The sequence below is a fragment of the Alosa alosa genome, chromosome 20 (assembly GCF_017589495.1).
Source record: "Alosa alosa isolate M-15738 ecotype Scorff River chromosome 20, AALO_Geno_1.1, whole genome shotgun sequence".
NCBI classification, from domain to species: Eukaryota; Metazoa; Chordata; class Actinopteri; order Clupeiformes; family Clupeidae; genus Alosa; species Alosa alosa.
The window spans coordinates 9,920,256-9,941,746 of record NC_063208.1 but is presented as its reverse complement, the minus strand read 5'-3'; the positions used below and the strand labels follow the sequence as shown (position 1 = coordinate 9,941,746).

At 42.6% G+C, this 21,491-nt stretch overlaps 1 protein-coding gene and 1 non-coding gene across 2 annotated transcripts; one reads left to right on the top strand and one right to left on the bottom strand.

The window, feature by feature from the left end:
• Nucleotides 1–408: 408 nt before the first annotated feature.
• Nucleotides 409–19,105, bottom strand: topaz1 (testis and ovary specific TOPAZ 1). Its single transcript, XM_048230188.1, has 21 exons — nt 18,667–19,105; nt 16,343–17,910; nt 16,187–16,242; nt 15,143–15,235; nt 14,714–14,769; nt 13,713–13,756; nt 13,485–13,540; nt 13,209–13,295; nt 12,837–12,900; nt 11,314–11,465; nt 11,109–11,201; nt 10,566–10,681; nt 4,958–5,024; nt 4,641–4,786; nt 4,475–4,514; nt 3,874–4,020; nt 2,676–2,841; nt 2,301–2,453; nt 1,936–2,139; nt 1,559–1,742; nt 409–1,059 (listed from the first exon to the last, which is right to left on the bottom strand). The coding sequence occupies exons 4-21, from the start codon at nt 15,158–15,160 to the stop codon at nt 849–851; spliced, it is 2,004 nt and encodes a 667-aa protein (XP_048086145.1). The 5' UTR covers nt 15,161–15,235; nt 16,187–16,242; nt 16,343–17,910; nt 18,667–19,105; the 3' UTR covers nt 409–848.
• On the top strand, nt 14,585–14,656 carry trnaq-uug. The gene has a single exon. It is a non-coding gene; the product is annotated as a tRNA-Gln (tRNA).
• Nucleotides 19,106–21,491: the final 2,386 nt, after the last annotated feature.

The following is a 21,491-nucleotide window of genomic DNA, read 5'->3' as shown; positions in this document are numbered from 1 at the left end:
AAAAATGAACGTTTGGTTCCCAGACGTCTCATTGAGAAGTGGTGGCGCTAGCCAGGCTAATGGTATTCAATAAAGTAATAGAAAACTATACTGTGCTTAAACCACTAACAAAGAAATATTTGACCAGATTCCACTGTGGGTGATACCACTGACAGCCTAGGTCAGGTCTAATGAATAAAATAAAAGTAGAACGCTTGCTCAAATATAGTACTGCACATGCCACTTGCCAAACCCTCAAGTTTTGTTAATGATGACATGGTGAAACTTTCGGCAACATTTCTGACATGTTGTTCATAGGTCTGCACTTTTGTGAAGAAAATGGACACGGAGCTGGTACACTGATGTAGGCTGTAGCTGTGTGTATGTTCTGAAGATTAAACAGTAACTCAAGTTCATTCTTTAGCCAGATCATCCAAGAAATGCTGTTTATTTATTATTTACTTGGCCCAAACACAAAAAAACAATATAGGGCTAATCAGACCAGCTTTCTGGTGGTCTTAAAACAGTTCCAACTCCAGTAGATATGGCTGGCCGGCTTGATAACTGAACAGGTTGGTATAAAAAAAAAAAAAAGTTGCAAAATTTCACAATTTGTTTAACAAAGATAACCATGAAAGAAATTATTAACAGACACTTAACATTAAAAGTAAATATTATTAACATAACTTAACAGCAGTTAATAAACAATGCAACTTGTTATCAGTAAAACAATAAAACAATTAAAAAACAGCAAACAAACTAAAATTTGTTCTTACAATAAGAAAATGAACCTCTATTCTATACATTTGAGCATGTCATCTTGAAGTGCATGATGGGTGGAGTATGTACATGCATGTCTGATCGTACGATCACACAGACCACAACCTGTGGGCCCAGCTATGATTGTAGCTGAGCCAGTTGTGGGCGGAGCCTGGCTCGATGGTGTACACCTGCTCCTGCTGTGGATTGACAGTGGTGTAGCTCAGTCTGAGTTTGGGGTTAGGGAGCTGGGCTGAGGAGAGCAGCCGGCAGCCAGCCGACAAGTATTCACTCTCAGGAACAGAACCGTTGTTTGAAGCCCTACACACACACACACACACACACACACACACACACACACACACACACACACACACACACACAGACAATATTACCATTGCATCCATCACACCTGTGAAGTGCTGTTTCCTTGGATTGGTCTTATTAAGTCTTCCCAAATGAGGCAGTGACACTTAAAGGAAACTTGCTGGATTTCCCCCTTGCTATTGGTCTTACATGGATAAGTCTTCCCAAATAAGAAACACGATTTAAAAACGGCAGTGACTCAATGTTGCAAGGTTGGTTTTTCGCCTGAACACCCATTTTCACGAACAGGTCATTTAACCATCCAAATGATTTCTAAACTTTACAAATACACTCCCACAGTGCCACACACTAACAGATTATGAAACAACTGGCTTATCGTGATGTCAGTCAACACGAATTAGTCACACTAGCTATGCTGTCTGCTGCACACATCCGTGCATGAAGCCATCTTGCAAGGCAGGGTGAAGGTAGAATATGGGCCCTTGCTACTTACCTTTTCAGGGTAACCACTGGAGCAGGACTGATGTTGGGGATATCGGGAGAGTGAGGGATGTTGCGGCACATGAACATCTCGAGACATACGGCCATCTCCACCTCGTTCAGAGAGCTCGGCAACTCCAGAACCAGGGAACCTGGTACCACCTCCACCAAGGGGTAGTACCCCACTTTCAGGGCACCTACACACATTACATTTCAACAAGACGCATGGAATTTCTTGAGAAAAAAAGACAGATCATTTGTTATTTATAAGTTGCTAATACTGCTGGTTAATCAGAGTACGGACAGAGGAGGTAATCACACACACACACACACACACATACTTAGAATTATGGGAATTGGAATGTAAATGGGTTTTGTGATTGAGCCTACGTTGGAAAAGTATTCGGGCACGATTCCAGCGGTTGCGCTTGCCGAGGTCACAGATGAGGTTCTGGACCAGCAACAGCTCTGCATGCAGTCCATTGCCCAGCATGAACTCCAGCGCATCCGCGGCAACGAGCAAGGCACTCCGCTCCAAACACGACCTCAGCAGGGAATTGAACAGGCCTGTGTATTCACCCACATCAGTCGAATCTGTCACACGCATCCACAGACACACAAGCACACAGACAAAGGACAAATACATCTTCATTTACACAGACTTAATAAAGTGAAGTTGATCTGTATGGTTCGGAAGATGGGCACGGCCATGATGACTGCTGCGTTGTTCTAGGCGTCTCCATTACTCATCTCACCGTCAAGTGGCTGTAGGCCCGGGAGGTGCATGAGGACCTCCAGTGCGTCCCTGTGAGAGGTGCACTGGGCCAGTCGCGTCTGGACAGCAACGCGGTGCATCACATCCCCACGCTCACACGGCCACTTGCTGCAGCTCACAAACCAGTTGTTCTCTACACACGCACACACACAGAAATACACCCATGCAGACACACACAGACACACACACTTTATTTGAGTGTTCTGGTTTTAATAAAAAAAATTCTACTTGGCAAAACACTACTGAACACTACAACTACACAACACTACTGAGCAGTACTGAAACTGATAATTGAGTTCATTGCAAATGCATGCATTCATCATCTGTGTATGTTTGAGTGGAGTTGGCCCCTTACCCTTCAGGACATTCAGGGCTCCCTCCATGCTACCAGAATGCAGGTGAAGTTCTGTTGCCATGGTTATGAGGGAACAACGTGAGGTGGTATCCTCGTTACTAAAAACCCCCTTCATCACAGAGTAACATGGCTGTTGCTGAGACAATATTTCTACAATCTTCTGTCCCTGAAAAAGACACACGTTTGGACGACCAATTACCATCCACTCAGACAATAACTGACAACACTGCATTAGACCAGATATGTGGCCTTGGCAGAGGTCTGCGCTCTCCCAAGTGCCCTTCCAGTTCTCAATGCAATTTCATTAGCATCATCAAATGTACTAAGATACGAATGAGTAGCCCCTCCCTGGCTTTATTACTGCAAGTACTCTTTCTTATAAGTAGTTTTTCTTATCTTTCTAGTGATAATGGAGTAAAATATTAAACACCAATTGGTCTCTTTCATTTTCACCTCTAGATGGCACTGCTTGTACTTACCATTACCTACAAACTGAAATCCATCAAACTAAACTGGAATTAAATAAAGAAGTCAGAGAAGATAATTTAGTTGTCCCTTGCGTCCTTCAGTCCTTCAATAGGCCTTTTTCAGGTTTGGGCAAAGAGCCGAAGTGTGAACTACATCAGTGGTTCTCAAACTGGGGGTCGTCAAAAATATTGGAGGGGTCGCGAAAATGATTTTTGTAAAGGTTTTTAGTCAAAGGCTGCCATTGACATAGCCTACCTATGAGAGAAGACATTTTCTGCCTCTGCTTCCAATGCTCATCTCACAACATTTCGAAACCAAATTCCGCCGGAGAGAAGGGGCTCGCAAGACTTGGCCCATGTTTGTTTTTTTTGGGGGCTGGGGGTTGCCAGACACCATGGTTCATCTGATCAAGGTCACAGAGGATTACCGTATTTTCCGGACTATAAGTCACACTTTTTTATATTTATATATATGTTTTTTTCCCCTCTTCATGACACATTTTTTGACTGGTGCGACTTATGGACCCTTTCAAGAGAGTTCCATTATCAGCATCATAGTTGGCCCCACAAGGCTTCCGTTTTAACATTCCATATGTCATCTTAATGCAGAGGAAGTAGATTGGGGCCCAAATAGAACGTTCAAGCATTGTTTTTGTTTACCTTGTTGAAAGGGTCTATAGTCCGGAAAATACGGTATGTGGCGCAGCGGACGGACGGACGGACGGCCATACCTTGCTCCACTGCTGTGTCCTGTGATAGTGGATCAGCACGGAGATTCCAATTCTGCCCAAGAAGTTCCGGTCCAGTCCTTCATCTGACACCTGAGTGACCGCTGTTACACACACACAAAGTACTGAAGAAATGACTACGCTGTGAAACTACGGAAAAAGCGAGAGATCAACATCTGTCTGTGTCCGTTCCTGTATCTGTTTCTCAAATTGTTCATGTGCTGTCCCATCCGTCCGTCCTGGTGCTTATTACACAAATTAATATCTGCACTACCAACAATTTCTTTTTACTTGCATAAGCCACGCAACCGCTACCTCAGAGAATTGTGCTAGCAATTCTGCATGTTGTGAGACAACTGCAATAACTAAACAATAGTGTGTAATGTTTTAACCTGTGGCCAAAACATTTTTGCCAATGAAACTGAAGACTTTTTTGTAACTCCTTTCTTGAGAAGATAGGAATTAAGATCAGCCAAATGAGACAGTAAAAGTGTCATGGTAGTGTGCATTCTCAAGTTCTCTGACAGCACTTATAACAGAAATTCTATGAGAAAGACATTTCATATACAGACATTTTTCCAAAAGGAACAGGTTGCCAGTGAACCAGTTCCTGCAACAAGATGAAGTTGCCAGTGAACCAGTTCCTGCAACAAGATGAGATCGAAATTACGCTCACTATCCCACGGTGAAGAAAGACATTACCAATTTAAGTCCACAGTTCATTCAAAGCCGCTGTAAATAAGGGGCACATATAATAATGGGATGTGAACCAGTTCCTGCACTGAGATGACTCCACCAGCAGTGCAGTGGCCACAGACACACAGAACTTGAGCAGGTGGCTGGTGGTGCAGGGGCTCGCACACACACGCAGAAACACCGCCGCCATCTGTTTCCAGTCCTCCTGCTTTTTACAAAGCTACACAAACAAACACACACACACACAGAGGGGAGGGGTTACTCAATATTCAGTTATAATCTCAAACTACAAAAGCACTGTCATCATCCAAAGCAAGTTATAGAAGATATTCTAACATTTTGAGTACAAACAAGTGAGATCATTGGGTATGTTTATGGGAGAGAAACCAACCTCCAAATCGATAAAGGCATGTGCTACGTTAAACATCTCAGGGGACACACAGATGTTAGCCAGCGCCCTAGACAGAGAGAGAGAGAGAGAGACAGACAGACAGACAGACAGAGAGACAGAGAGAAAAAAATATATATATGTGAGAACAAGAAGGGAGGAATTCCAAAATGAACAGATAAGCTGTTTCTGGAAATCTGGAGCTGTTTCAGGTAATCAGACAACAACTGCAGTGAGTTGGGAGAGAGAAAGCAAGAACACATAGGCTACTACTGGCCAAATCCTCTCAATTGTTAGAATTGGACTCTGGGCGTTGGGGAACAGCTGAGGGAGGAGGCTACTTGAAACTGTGAGTTTCGGCCGGTGTGAGCGAGCCGGACTTTCAGTTGACAGTAATTAACACCCTTTTGAACAATCTAAGCTGTGCAACGTCAGAGGGCGGTCTCGCTGATGCATCATTAGTGAGACAGGAGGACAGCTGCATGCAATTCCTAGCAGAATAAAATAGTGGCTGCTGCTGAAGCGGCAGCATAGCGGCAGCCCTCGTTTCAGCCAGCCTCGTTTAAAGACGGACACGGTCAAGACAAGCAAGTTTACCTGTGCAAGTTCACCAAGACAGGCACCGATTAAAAGGCAAAATGTGCCGTTCCACCATATCTGTTATCACCGGCCATTGCAGAAAACGCATCATGCCAAAAGGGGCAGAAATGTCAAAAGGGCAGAAATCCCTTCACCTCCAGGAACTTAAACGTCCTCACCGACAGAAACCTCCTTCTCCATGGGCTTGTGGAACTGTCAATCCGCAGTCAACAAAACCGACTTCATAGCTGGCTATGCCAACCACCTTTCATTGGAACTCCTTGCTCTCACTGAGACTTGGATCAAACCAGAGAACACTGCCACCCCGCTGCACTCTCCACTAACCTTACACTATCCCACACCCTGGCCTATCTGGGCGAGGAGGCGGACGGCCTGCTGATCTCCAACAAATGGAAATTCACCCCGCTACTGCCTACAAACAAATATGTCTCATTCGAATTCCATGCCATCACAGTGATCGCCCCAGCAAAACTCTAATGTGCTGGTCATCTACCGCCCTCCAGGCCAACTAGGCGACTTTATTGGCCGAACTTGACACTCTGCTATCCTCCATCCCTGAGCATGACTGTCCGCTTCTTGTTCTCGGTGATATGAACATCCACTTAGATGCCCCAGGCTCAGCGGACTTTTTGGCCCTGGTCCACCTTTGACCTCGAACTGGTTCAAAGCCCACCGACTCACAAAGCTGGCAAAGAGCTTGACTTGATCTTCACTTTCGAACTGCAGCACAGACACCCTCATGGTGACGCCTCCCATCTTTCTGACCACTTCTTCATCCAGTTCAACGCCAGCCTGACAGATCAGCCTCCGGCTCCTCAGCCGATGGTCACGTTCCGGCCGCAACATCCGGAACCTGTCTCCAACGCGACTTCTCCTCTGTGGTTGCCTCCGGTCTACCTCCACTCAACACCTTCTCCTCTCTGAGGTTAATGAAACCCACTGACTCGCTCTGCTCCACACTGACCTCGTGTCTAGACGAAGCTGTGCCCTCTTACCACAAGGCCAGCTCGATCCAAACATTCTCATCCATGGCTAAATGATACCCTCCGATCGCGGCGCGCCACCAAACTCAGAGCCGGAGAGGAAATGGCACAAATCCAAACTAGCTGACGACCTCAAAAACTACCAGACACTTCTGACCTCCTTCTCAGCCAGCATCACTGCTGCTAAGACTGCTTTCTACAATGACAAAAATCAACAGCTACAGACACTTTCGAAAACTTTTCTCAACCTTCAAATCGCTACTCAACCCTCAGCTGCCTCCTCCTCCATCCAGCCTTACTGCAGATACCCTGCCTCATTTTTTTTTACAAACAAAGTGGCGGCATCAGCAGTAAATTCTCTACATGCCCACTCAACGCGTCTGGCTCAGATGCCGCGCTCCTACAACCTCTAGGGACTGCTGGAACATCTTTTCAGCATTCCGCCTCTCTCGAAGAATGAAGTGTCCAGACTCCTGACATGCAGCCGATCCCTACCACATGCTCGCTGGACCTATACCTACGAGCCTACTTCAGTCCATCAGCCGACCATCGCTCAGCTATCGCACACATGTGATCAATGCCTCGCTAATCTCGGCACATTTCCAGCAAGCGTTCAAAATGGCCGGGTAACACCAATTAAGAAAGCTTCTCTCAACCCTGCTCAAGTCGAGAACTACCGCCCTGTCTCACTACTGCCTTTCCTATCCAAGGCATTGAACGAAAGCAGTCTCCAAACAGGTCTCTGACTTCCTTTCACAGAACAACCTTCTGGATCCAAATCAGTCTGGGTTCAAAGCGGCCACTCTGCGGCAAACGGCTCTGCTGTCTGTAACAGAAGCCTTAAAAGAAGCCAGAGGCGACACCTCGGTCATCAGTACTCATTCTGCTTGACTTATCGTTGCCTTTGACACGGTTAATCACCGTATCCTTCTCTCTATACTTTCGCTGACATGGGAATCTCGGTTCTGCTCTCTCCTGGTTTGAATCCTACCTCAGGGGCTGTTTAACGTATCTTGGTTTGGTCAGCTATCTGCACCTCACCCATCTAACCACAGGGGTCCCCCCAGGGATCAGTGCTGAGCCCCCCTCCTCTTTGCTATCTACCACCTCCTTGGGACGGATTATCCCGTTACTTGACGGGTTCTCATACCACTGCTATGCAGACGCGACACACAGCTCTATCTGTCCTTTCCACCTGGCGACCCCTGGTTTCCTTGCGGATCTTCGGTTACCTTTCGAACATAGCTACATGGATGAAAGCACCCACCTGTGAACCTCTCCAAAATTTGAACTGGGTCATCCCAGCTAAACCTACCATACACCACGACATCAACATCAAATTTGACTCCTGTCTGTTTCACCGACCAGGGACTACCAAGAAATCTAGGAGTTGTTCTTGACAACCAACTAAACTTCTGGATCATGTTGCCTCAGTCAGCCGGGCATGCCGTTTGCACTCTACAAACATGTAATGGAAAATCAGGACTTACTTGACTCAAGATGCTGCCCAACTTCTGGTTCAGGCAATTGTCATCTCCTCTAATCGACTACTGCAATGCCCTCCTGACAGGTCTCCCAGCCTCAATGATAGAAACCACTTCAGATGATCCAGAACGCCTGGCCGCCTGGTCTACAACCAACCCAAAAGGGCACATGTTACCCGCTGCTCATCCAGCTACACTGGCTACCACCTATGGCGGCCAGTGATCAGAATTCAAGTCTCTAACGGCTTGCCTACAAAGTAGTCTCGGTTCTCCCCACCTACTTGAATGCCCTCATACAGACTTACACTACCTCCAGACGCTCAAATATCTGATCTAGCGGCGCCTGGGCCTCTACCACTGGTGCGCTCAAGCCAATCAAACTTTTTTCTCATCTGTTGTTCCTCGTTGGTGGAACACTGCCAATTCCTACAAGGGCGGGGACATCCTTTTTTCCACTTTCAAAAACTCCTGAAGACCCAAAGCTCTTTAGAGAACACCCTACTCTCATAGCAACACTTACAACAAGTCTTGCCTGATCCTAGCACTCACCAGCCGTTTAAACTGACAAGTAACTGTTAAAAACAGCACCAACCCGGCACTTATTCTTACTGTACTCTAATGTTTTTTTGTTTTTTAAACTGTCCTAAAATTGTGAGAATTGTTCTAAAACGTATTGTTTACCATGTTGTTAGTAGCTTTGGTTAAAAGCGTCAGCCAAATAATAATGTAATGTAATGTAATGTCTGGAACCCTCCTAGGGCTTCAGACTCAGCAAGCAACATTTTGACATAGCCTAGCAAGCAATCAGGTATCTTCCAATGAGATGATTCCTGGGTCATTCCACGTCAATTCAACCAGGGCCCACGCACTTGGGTCTCAAAAAATTCTGAAAGAATTATCAGGTGTACCTATGTTACCCAGGAGACACACTGTAAAATTACTCTTATGTAAGATCAATACTTCCCAAGATACAGCCAGTTTTACAGGGGAGGGGTGTCGATTTTGTTCGGCCTCTTTTTTGAAATCAAAGTTCACAAGCCCACAGCACAAGAACTAAACCATGTAGGAGGCTCAACTTTTTTGCATGAGCTGGTACATAAATAGGAATAGTATGTAGCAAAATCGTCACGTTTGGTCTGGATAATTCTGCATGGCCATAGCTGTCCCTCAAAGTTGATACAAATTTTATTGGAGTTTTTGGCTGGGCTCTGTTTAAGCCTTCAGAAGACATATTTGTACTCAACATAGGCTCTTGATTTATTTTCCTTACTGAGATAAGTAGAAACACTCTCACAAAAAAACAATGAACAGAAAATAAATTCCTTCAGGGTCTGAACAGCAAACTTTACAAGTCTAAAAAATCATTTTGGTTGTCATTTTCAGAGCACCCAAACACAATATTTATTTTTAAATATTTAAAAATATTTTTTTCTTTATTAAAACACCAATGACTTGTCTTATGCAAATCTTTCTTTTTCACTTTCCACCCTGAACATTGGCAAAATGCACCATTGACATCTATGTTTTGTATAGAGCTACCACAGGTTACTCTATACAACCACAGGTGGCAGTGTGGTGACTCTATATAAAACATATTGATGTTAATGGGGCATTTTGCCCATGTTCAGGGTGGAAAATAAAAAAGAAAGATTTGCATAAGACAAGTCAAATTGGTGTTTTCAAAAAGAAGGATCATGGAGAATAAAGAAAAACATATTTAAAAAAATCTTTGTATATTCCCACAAGGTGTTTGGGTGCTCTTGAAATGATAACCAAAATTATTTTTCAGGGACTTGTGAGGTCTGCTGTTCAGACCCCTGAAGGGATTTGTTTTCTGTTCATTGCTTTTAGTGAGAGTGTTTCTACTTATCTCAGTAAGGAAAATAAATCAAGAGCCTATGTTGAGTACAAATATGTCTTCTGAAGGCTTAAACAGAGACCAGCCAAAAACTCCAATAAAATTTGTATCAACTTTGAGAGACAGCTATGACCATGCAGGATTATCCAGACCAAGCGTGATGATTTTGCTACATACTATTCCTATTTATGTACCAGCATGCAAAATTTGAGCCTCCTACATGGTTTAGTTCTTGCGCTGTGGGCTTGTGAACTTTGACCAAAAAAAGAAGCCGAACAAAATTGACACCCCCCTCCCCCTGTAAAACTGGCTGTATCTTGGAAAGTATCGATCTTACATAAGAGTAATTTTACAGTGTGTCTCCTGGGTAACATAGGTACACTTCAGAACTTTTTTGAGACCTAAGTGCGTGGGCCCTGGTTGAACTGACGTGGAATGACCCTCCTAATAAAAACCCAATCAGTCCTCTCACAGGTTCTTTCTCAGCAAAGTATTCAAACCTATGAACTGAACATTTCTAAGGACATTAGCCCAGAACAGAATGGAGAAAGTAAAGAAATCATAAGTTATTCCCCAATCCCAATGTGTAGTAATGCTAATCACCCCAATGCAACATCCCACTGTCTGAATCTTCTTGACTGATCAGCAGATCTCGGAGCAAACTGCCTGCGTGCATGCCTCCTTACCTGCATTTGACCGCGATGAATACATCCATTTGTGATTGAGGGGCATTCAAACACTCGAGACATTTCTGCAGCCTTTCACACTGATCCACAGAAAACACACAACCATTCTCGACCACCTACACAGACCAATACACAGCCATTTAAAAACACAGACGTACTGAAATGTTGATACAGTAGCAAACATAAGCCTCTATTATCTGTGTGTATTTGTAATATTTAAGGCAGTGTCTGAACATTAGTGTGATTAAGAATGTTGATTTGTGCATGGTCACATTCGTCTTTACCAAGTTATATGACATCTTAGGTAAAAAGCAGAGAACAGTAATCTCTACTTTAAATCCACTATGTTAACTTGGTGGTTTCCCTTTTGTCTACATAAACGAATATTGTCTAATAATATAGTTAATAATGCCCATCTTAGGCAGGATCCATGATAGCTAAGCAAACTTTGGTCAAAACAGGACATTAGTGCAAACAGCAAACTAGATTCAGGGATAATAAGCTGTGGACAAGTGCATGTGTTTTGTGCAAGTGTGCGCTAACCTTGGAAATCAGGTATATAAGTTGGGGCACAGTTTTGTTAAACTTTCTCTTGCAAGCATGCTCAAAAACTGCCAACACACATTCAGCTGGGGGCTGTTGAGAAGGGAAAAGAAATCCAGAGAAAACAAATGGTGAGGTTCCTTTACAATAATATATACACAATAACAAACTGAACACACTTTAATACACACACACACAAACAAACCCGTATATTATGTCCGAGTAGCAAGTTGAGTGCAACGAATGTGTCAGACAGGAAGCCCAGTCTGATTAGCGAAGCCAGAAGTCCGGTCACCACCTCAACATTGAAACACAAGCCTGGAGAACACATCTTATAGTAGCCTGTAAACACGTCAACTGGGGAAGAGGGAGAGAGACCAGATTACATTTCTGACATCACCATGCTGAAACCTGATACCCGTTTTTTTATTTTTATTATTTTTTAACATTTTAACTTACATTTTAAGTTGTATAACCTTACTGATAAAACACACACACATACACACAGTTTAGCTTTACAAACATTTACAAGGGACCCACAGAGCTTGATGGAAATAGTCTAGTTGAAATGCAAACATTGCTGGTTTGCTATAAAGGACGACTGTCTACGGACATGGCAGACATAGTAGACAGTTCAGTCACCTCAAATCTTAACAAAGCCTTGTATGCGTGTTGAGAAATTGTAATCAGAAATAGCCTTGTGCCGCAGATGGACACAACGATAAAATAGAGGTCTGCACTCCTGCGGGAGTCCCGTGGGTCGCGATGCAAAAGAGTGCGGCACTAGACAAGTTTTGAAAGCTTTATGCGGGAGCGAGCGGGCTGAGAGGTGCGGGTGCGGGAGAAACAGATGATTCACAGCACTCCCACATATTAAATATAAGATTTTTTTTATATAAGTATAGTTGAGCTGGATATTGTGTTAGGCAGCATTAAAAAAAAGGGGTTTAAGCAGCCTAACTGACATTTAGGCCTATGTGGGTTCAATTCTTTCCTGCTGATCCGTTGCCGAAACTCGAAAACGAAAGCAAGACAGAGGAAGAGGACACCACTAGGCTACTTCAGATGTTAGTGGCTTTCTAAAGAACGGATGTCAGCTAGCATAGCTGTGTTACTGTAGCCCAACCTACATTCAGAATCAAGAAACTTAAAATCAGACATCTGGCAGTCTTTTTCAGTTGTCTGTGTGAAGTGATCCTTTTGTGAGACAGAAGGCAAAACTGAATATCCCTCCCGCATATCCTGCGGGCTTTTGCGGGCGCGAAAGGGACCAAATGTTACAGATGCGGGCGGGAGCGGGACTAAAAATTACACATTAATACGAGAGCGGGACAGAATGTTGCAGTAGCAGGCGGGCGAGAGTGGGACTGAAAAATCTGTTCCGCACAGACCTCTAGATGAAAATGCTTATGATAACAAAAGATCCAGGTACTGCAGATGCAGTTAAGGTCAGCAGTGAATCATGGTCACATGGCCATTTATACGCTCAAACAGTTAGTTTTCTCGGCCAGACCTTCAGAAATTTGCGAAACAATACTGCACTTCAGTCAACACTTTCTGCTCTGACCTTATTGGAAGATCATATAACCATATGGGACTTTTTCTTTGATATAATAATAAATTAACTTGGTATGTTGTTCCCTCAAATGTGCCAAATCAAAGAGCTTACAGTATGTATGGTTGGTGTGTCAGAACCAATGAATCTGAGTGTGCATGTATCAGTCTTACCAGCTCGCTTGACATACACCGGGTTGGTCGACACAGTAAACCTCTGCACTGTGGCCATGCAGAACTGCAAGAGAGCAGAGACACAAAATGACACATGCCTCATACCCAAAATACATTGGCTTGTTCATGCCTACACACCTATGCTATCTACAGTAATTACCTGTGTATTAGCCGCATTGTGTATAAACCGCAGGACAGTGTTTTATGCAAGTTAAAAAAAACAAAATTGTATTAATACCATATTAACTGCCCCAGTGTATCAACCTTATAGCTGAAGAAATTTAGCAAAATCAATGTATAAACTGTGGCTAACAGTTGGGAAATTACGGTATGTTAACCATTTTAACAAAGAGTTATAGGGTGGAATATTACCTTTTCATCCCCACTCCGGGGCACATGCAGGAAACTGCAGGTATTCCTCAAACAGGAGTGATTCTCACTGAAGTAATATTTACAGTACTGAGGGGGAAGTGCCAGAGAAAGGTCAAAGGTCAGTGTCGTGAAGGGAAGTAAATACATTGAAGTGCGTAGAAAATGTCAAGTATGTCATGCCAATGTGTGTGTGTAAGTGTGTATGTGTGTGTGAGAGAGTGAGTGAGTGTCAGTGTGAGTGAGCCGAGTCAGTGAGCGCCTGAGTGAGTGACTTACAGTGCCATAGGTTGCAGGTCTAGATGTACCTCCATTCTTCATAAGTGTGAAATTATCTTTATATCAACAAAACACAGTGCATATCAATCACTTTTGTACAATGTTTCACTGCTAGGGCAATGAGATGTTCTAAATTCCTAAATTTCAGTGTATACCAAAGTTGTCTATAATTGTTCTATAACCAAATCTATTCCTTTACTATAATAAAAAATATTCCTGAATACATACCTGTGTTGCATGTGTTCTGCTTTAGGTTTGAGGGCGAATTCCTCCTAGTCAAACGCAAAATATGTAACATTAAAAAAATTGCACCATCTCTCTCAATCTATGCACTCTTGACATCAAAAATCCTAATAGAAAACATGCTAGTTTTGCCACCCAGCCCACTTAGGACATGGGAATATGGGAATAAATACACACAGTAACTTAAGATTTAAATAAGGCATTTGTTTACTAGCCACTGGAACTGAATCTGATTGCTTATTTATTTAAACAAACTTTGCATGAAGGCAAACAATGTGTCAGAGTTTCTACACAACATGCACGACCCACATGTGTGCACCAAGATAACAGAAAAACATAATTTACTTAAACAGGGATGTAGGGGAGGCTAAACGTAAGTAAACACAGTTTATCCACCTCTGAAATTTCAGAAATAGAATTTATCCACCTCTCAGAAGAGTTTATTCACCAATTGCAACTTTTAACATTCAAAAATCGCTCTGTATATGTACACTCTAGGAACCATTTAATACCATGGGGATATCGTTATAAACATTGTACAATAACCTCCACCATCATCAAACATGTTCTGAATGCCTTTTTTCAAAACTCTGATACCGCATGGCAGTCCACCTCACAGAATTCATAGTTTACCCACCTCTTATTTTACCACTACATCCCTGTACTTAACATTCCAAACAGTCCTTTGATAGGAATGCCTAATTCTACTCCAAACAGGCTAGGTAAGGTTAAATAAATGACTTGTTGGAAATATAAAAGGACATAGGATGAAACTCTGTGTGACCTTCCCAGTTCCTACTACCAACTGACTGTTACCAGTGCTGTTGTATGATTGCATCAGCAGGGTTACTCACAGTGGTTCTATGGTGTAATGGTTAGCACTCTGGACTTTGAATCCAGCGATCCGAGTTCAAATCTCGGTAGAACCTTTGCTTTGCTTTGCTTTGGATTAAAGCATCTGCTAAGTAAACATATGCTAAACTTACCAGGAGTTCCAGCCGGAGTTCCAATCCTCAGACTTATCATCGCCATCAATCTCATTCTTCAAACAGACACAGCACACAGATAGCATTTAGCATGAGTGTCTCTGTCACTGAGACCTGCTACTTGAAAACATCCCGTATTTACATAAAACCAACGAGTTGTACCAACTTTTAGCATAACTGTAAAAATTTGGCAGAGACATGACTTTAAAATCCTATTGTATTTTTATTTTTGAAATGAGCCCATCATTCATTCCTCTCCATTACAGCACTATATCTAAAATAAGCAAATAATTATGTAAAGGCAAACTATACCATACAAAAATGTATTTACCTCTTATGTACAAAACTATTACTCTCTTTGTTTGTTAATGTAGCGCTGTTTTCTTTCTCTGTTCTACACAGTGTGCAGTGAACATTCATTACACATACCTCTTGCAAAATAAACATGTCCCCAACCTGAGTCCAGCTGCTGCCAGGCTAACAATGGCACCCTTCTTGTTGAGGTGTAATCCGGGGCTTCCTCTAAAACACAGAAACATCATTCATTCAACTTCCAAGACAAACACAACGTATCCTTAGGATCGGAATTCTATTAATGTACGCAACTTAATTTATAAACAAGGCAATCTAAACCTAAAAGCAATAACTCAGATGACAATTACATTTTAAATGACTAAATTATTAAATTACATTATTGACTACTAATTATCATATCAAAAGCATCAATGCCCCACCCCCACCCCACAATCAACCCCAACTGTCACCAAAGCTTCCCTAATGCACCATACTACTTCCTATTGAGCTCGGTAAGGAAATGTGCTACTTTACTGTTTCACTAGGTCAGTTCTCCACTACCCAGAACATATGTGGTGATACATAATTCACAACCCAGTTTAGTAAGTAATCCACACTGAGGAATTAACAGCTGGCTCAGTCTGGGCCATTCAGAAAAAATGGAAACCGTCTACAGAGTGAAAATAAGGAAATTATTCAATGAGCGATTCAGATTTGCTGGCTAAAGTGACATCCAGTCTGCCTGCTTGTTGAATAAGATCACCCCAATTTGACCAATTTTGCCAAGATGCTTGTGTTTATAAAGGACACAGGTGTTTTAATAAGACCTCAAAAGTGTGTGTGTGTGTGTGTGTGTGTGTATAAACTGTTTAAAGGTTTGGAAATTTCCTCTCCTTTTTGTATGTAGTAGTTTGAATGTATGGGACAAAGAAAGTGCTCACCAGGTCAATCCAACTTGGGGATGTGTCTAAGGAAATATTGGTAAAATTTTCTGCAGACTTTTTTGTTTCGAACGTTTTTGGTATGAAAACCTTACTTATTATGAATGTTGCAGTGCTGGCTGTAACACAAAAATGAAACCATGTTGTTTTTGGTTGGGATTTGTACTTCTGATTAGATTTTGCCTAAACACATTTATCACATAAAAGGAACAGATGGAATGATACAAGCCAGACTTACCCTCACACTGAAGACTATTTTTCACCTCTGCATTGACAGTTGGCTCTCCAACATATCTAAACACAAAAACAAGGTAATTTACTATACAAAAAAAAGAGAGTTTCCTGCCTCCAATTGTACTCTTTGGTATAAGTATAATATAAAAGATGCCCGCACCTGTCAGTGTCAGAAAGTTTCTCTTTAGTGCTGTTGGCTGGCTTTGTGAAGTGAGTAGCCCTTTTTTCTATACTTAACTGGGTCTGGACTGGTTTTTGCTTTATCTCAGTCATCATGGACCCAAAGAGATCTGGGTCATCATCTATTACATCCAACACAATGGCATCCTGCTCATGTACTTGGAGCTCATTCACTGTGTTGTCAGCAACAGAAGATGCTTCATGGCATGGTGAAAATACGGGGTCCAGCATATCACACATAATATCACTGCCGTCAAACGTGTCTCCATCAGCATCCTCAACCTCTTCATCATTTTCACTTTTGTCTCTCTGGCGGTCCTCTATAGAAAGGTCTTCCTCACTGGAGGTGGCAGACTGACTGTCAACAGCCAACCTACCTCCAATGCTCCATGACTCACTATAGGGAGGATCCTGGCGCTGAGCTGGAGACAGGAGTTTCTTGTTCGGCTGGTATGGGCTTGTCGGGGACCCTTTTGAGCCACGGACACACTACGTTTTCTGACGCTAAAAATGTATGTGCCGATTTGGAGATTGTGAGGTCATAGTAACTTTGGTGGAATATTCCAGGCACGCAAGTTAACTGATTGCCCTGGGCAGCTGATGATTTCACCTCACTCTCTTCCAACAGAGATGGTACAACCACTTGTTCACTTCTTACCTGCCCTCTAACCATGTTCTCAATGTCCTCTCTATTTTGCCTTGATTCCGGAGAGGATACACATGGGTTCCTGGGAGATGCAGAGACCCCTGCAGCGGATTTGCATGACGGTGACATCGCACAAGGCGGTGGGTCATTGCGGTTAAATGGCCAGGTGATGTATGTGCGTGAGCAAAGGTAGCGATTTCTCCGGACAAATACCCGTGCCCTTTGGCAGGTATCGACCTCACATGGTAAAAAAAAAAGGTCTTCGTCATTGTTAGTTATGTGAAACACCTCATCAGTAATTTGTTTCTTTCTCTTTTTTGTAACATCCTCCTGTCCTGTGTTAGTGCTTTGTCTATCATTCGACCATTTAATGGGCAAGTCAGCTCCAACTGCCAATGACCCTGAGCCGCAGCTTAACACGCTGAGATTGTCGTGCGGTGACTGGCAGAAACTGCTTGTGCTGACGTTCCCATCTCCAAGGAGCTCCTGGCACATTAGCGCTAAGATTTGCTTCTTGAAGCAGTGCACACCGTTCCTCTGCCTGAAGGTGAAAAGGGCCGGAGGGAGAGAGCAGGAAAAGTGACGTGAAACCTCAAATACTCGCCCTATGTCACACAGCTTTACCTTAGGATACCTGCTCAACCAGATCACCAGCTTTCTGGGCTTATGCTCGGAGTTACCAGACACCTGGTTGTCCTGCTCCTTCACACAGACACTGCTTACTTTGGGAACCCTGCGAGGGGCCAGCTTCCTTCTCACAGGTGGGGTGTACTTAATGACACCACACAAAGCACAGCAGACTTGTCTGGTAGCTCTTTGTTTGCGCGTCCTTCTCGTGTACCGTGGCAAGACCGATCTCATGGAAGTTGGGCACAGCCTTTTTTGCAGGGTCACATTAGTATCTGTAAAAAGAGATACAATTTTAAAAGTTAAATTTGTAAAGTGTATTGAGACCATGTTGCATGGTGATACTGCACTATGATTGACTGAATACTGTCAATTTCTTGCATGACAGTGCCACAAATTATTCTATTATACATTATACACTTAAGCCCCTAAAATTAAATAAAAGTAACCAACGACGGAGACATATAAGGCTCAATCAGTGGTGTAGTCAAGTTAGCTGTAGTGGGTATACTGTGATCAACTCCAAATGTTACTTGTCTATTTTAAGTGGGTATACTGAGATGGTGATGCTTTTTAAGTGTAGTCCTGGGTAACACGAAGACTGCACCACTGGGCTCAATGCAGGATGACATCGTTGCTCTTTAAGACAGAACCCTTCCTTAATCATGGGTCCTGGGGTACAACCAAAAGAGTTGATAATGTCCCAACACTTTTCCCTAGGACAGACCATGTGGCGTTCAGACCCCAAACGCCCTTGACTTTCGGATGATATATTTGAGTAATATATAGCAATAACGTAATAATACTGCACTTTAAATCCATATAATTTAAGTTATTTTATTTCCGAAGTCATACTAGGTTCTTTTAGTGTTTAGTCCATAAAACCATGTGTTAGCTAATGTTACTGCAAAACACATTTACCTCCTAAAATCAAATGAAGCTAACGTTAGCTAGTTAGCATGTGACCATGAACGCTGGCCTTTTCACTAAGCTTGACTAATGTTGAACATGTTTATTTGACTTACGCTTACCCAAGAAATAGCTTGACTGAAGTTGAATCCCTTCACCACCTTCTTGCTCAATTTTGTGTGATCTGCTTTGGAAATTTTCTTCAACACAGCCACTTTCTCTACCCACTTCAATTTCTATGGTGCAGGTTTTCACCCCGCCATGCGCCTTCACAACGGTGACTATGGCGTCATCTCGCCCATTACGAAGTTTCACACGTGCCTCTTTATTTTCGCAAACTCCACACCAGCGTGGAGTCTGATCGTTATATTTTCTTCGTCGAGTCTCAAGCGTCATGAATATAAAAGAGTTGTCCACGAGATTCGTGGGCCTGCCACTTGTCCTGCAAATGTTTCTGGCGCTGACTCTGCCTTGTTTACAAATCATAACGTTAACTTGTATGAGTCACTGGTAGGGAAGAGGAAGACTGCCGTGACAAAATGAATAAGCCCCGTTATAGTTTTCGTTTTCCTACTAAATAAATTAACATTAGTGCCAGATGTAGGGTAGGCCTCCAGCACTAAAGCCTAAATAAAGTAAGTTTCTAAGCCTAGAATGACCCCATCAGTTTCCATCCAGTTTACACCCCAAGGTATGATTCGTGTATGATGGGAGGTAAAACAACAAAAATAGCAATGCCCTCAGAGTTCCAGGACTTTAATGACAATATACACCACTGAAACCTTTTTAACTTGTGATCAAACCACGAGTAAATATTCTTGACTCTCTGATCAAACATGTTTTATTTATTCATTTTTGGTTCTTTTATGGCCTGTGAAAAAGTCAGCAATAATAATAATGCTTTTTGCAATAAACTCAATCTCAACCACATGCAAACTGTCAATTTGATATTTTGTTTTAGAAAGGTTATAAAAATATTTCTAAGAAGCACACAGATTGTCCCCAGGGCTTAACTGTAGCTTGTGTTTGAAAACACAACTGTAATCTAGTGGTGACGTCTAGTTCCCTGTAAGTGTCCATTTCCTGAACCCACACCCTGTCACACTCATCTCCTGTCATCTCCAGACTATCCTGTCAAATAAAAGCCAAAACTGGCTGTGGGCTTTTATGATGACGGATGGCACCGCTTTGTGTATAACCCACAACACCGATGGGGTTAATTTGGTTAGTACTTTTGGAACTTTCATTTACAAGATCGATGTTCTTGCTTTAATTCAGAAAGGATTCAGAAAGAGCTTAATGTACAATTTAAGTTTAATTTTACCAGTTGCACCCATGGAAATTGAAAGTGAACCGAGTGTCCAGACCAAGAAAACTCTTTTGGTGTCAGCCAGGCTAGGGGTCAGACACAATCAGAGGTAGCGCAGTGTGTTGGTCTTCTACTTTTCTTATTCTTCTAGATACACCACCCCCACCACACAGACACAAATAAATTCTCCTTGAATCTGAACATCTCATTGCTGGCCTATTTTGGTGTCAACGGTATGGAGTATCCTCCTTCTATCCCCAAGAGAAGTTTAACGAGCTAAAAATACAATTTGATGTTAAGGGAGTGGAGGGTGAGACAGACAGATAGGTCAGATTGCAATGGCATGACTTTCCCCTGAATTTCCATGACTTTATAATGCATGGTACAATATACCGACCAATAATTTCAGAGCAGCCGCGTAGTGTTCATTAATCTATTACTTTTTTAGAGCGGGAAATGAATAAATGAGCATTGAATAAACAAAGTTGTGCTACTCAAGTAAGCAGTAAAGGTAATAAACCAGACACAGTATATACACCAATTCTGCATGGAAATATTTTCATTAATGTATTTTGGCAAGTAAACGTTTAAGTGCTACAACAAAATTCCCTGACATTTCACGACTTTGCCCCCAAAAATATGAAATTCCCTGACTTTCCATGTCTGGAATAGACTTTCCAAAATTCCATGATATTCCAGAAATTCCATGACCCGTGGGAACCCACCGACACTTATATGGATATGGAGGGAAGAGAACATCCTCGCTGCCCCCTACTGGACAACACAATATAGTCTCAGCCTTTACTGCTCAGAGTTCTGATAGCTTGAGTGTCATGGGACACACCCATGTCATACATTGAAAAACATGCGCTAAAGTTCTAGGCTAAGGGGTCATACCTCAATATTGCCAAAAGATTTGGCCTTGTGACATTCTAAACCAAATATACCCGACTTTCATTCGGCCAGTCCCACAATATGCTGATCCAGTTGGGGGTGGCCTGGCAAAAGGCCTCCCTGAGGAACTGGACAAGATGCTGCGAGATTAGCCATTACTTGCTCTCTGCCATCAAAGAGTGAAAGGCCGGCCTGTACACCCTCCTCCACTGACAAAAGTAAGGATAGTGCATACAAGGATAATATTCCCTGAAATGTCAAACTTCATTCATTAACTTGAAATTGAATACTTTTTTCTCTGCAATTCTGCGACAATTACCGGATGTCCAGTCAAATTTCAAGTTAAATGACAAAGAATAAAAATACAGATGCCATATTCTTCTTTTGTGTAAACTTTCACTGGGTTTGACACTTGGGCCTATATTGGCATCGTTCTACATCTATTGACTGCTCTGTAAGTTAAGTAATTTATGTAATTTTAGCTTCCACACTTTAAACTTGGTAAATGAAAACATATGGACAGGAGCAGATTATCACTTGATGCATTTTCTCCTGGTCCACTACTGTGCATCATCTGCAACAAGAGACTAGCGAATTTAGTGAACACATGTAAAATTTCCTACATACTATATTCTCAGTTCTGAAGTTGAGCTTTTGAATGTGATTGGCTTTTGTCTTCGACAGGATGTACATATGGGAAAACCTCTTAAGTTCTCCTACAAAAAAAGCTACCATCTTTGTCCA

Excerpts from the sequence above, each read along its gene's own strand:
- topaz1 (XM_048230188.1), bottom strand. Across the intron at positions 11,466-12,836 it reads GGTGTATGTCAAGCGAGCTG|TTGACGTGTTTACAGGCTAC; the intron begins GTAAGACTGATA and ends CCTCTTCCCCAG. Across the intron at positions 1,743-1,935 it reads TGCCCGAATACTTTTCCAAC|GTGCCCTGAAAGTGGGGTAC; the intron begins GTAGGCTCAATC and ends TAATGTGTGTAG.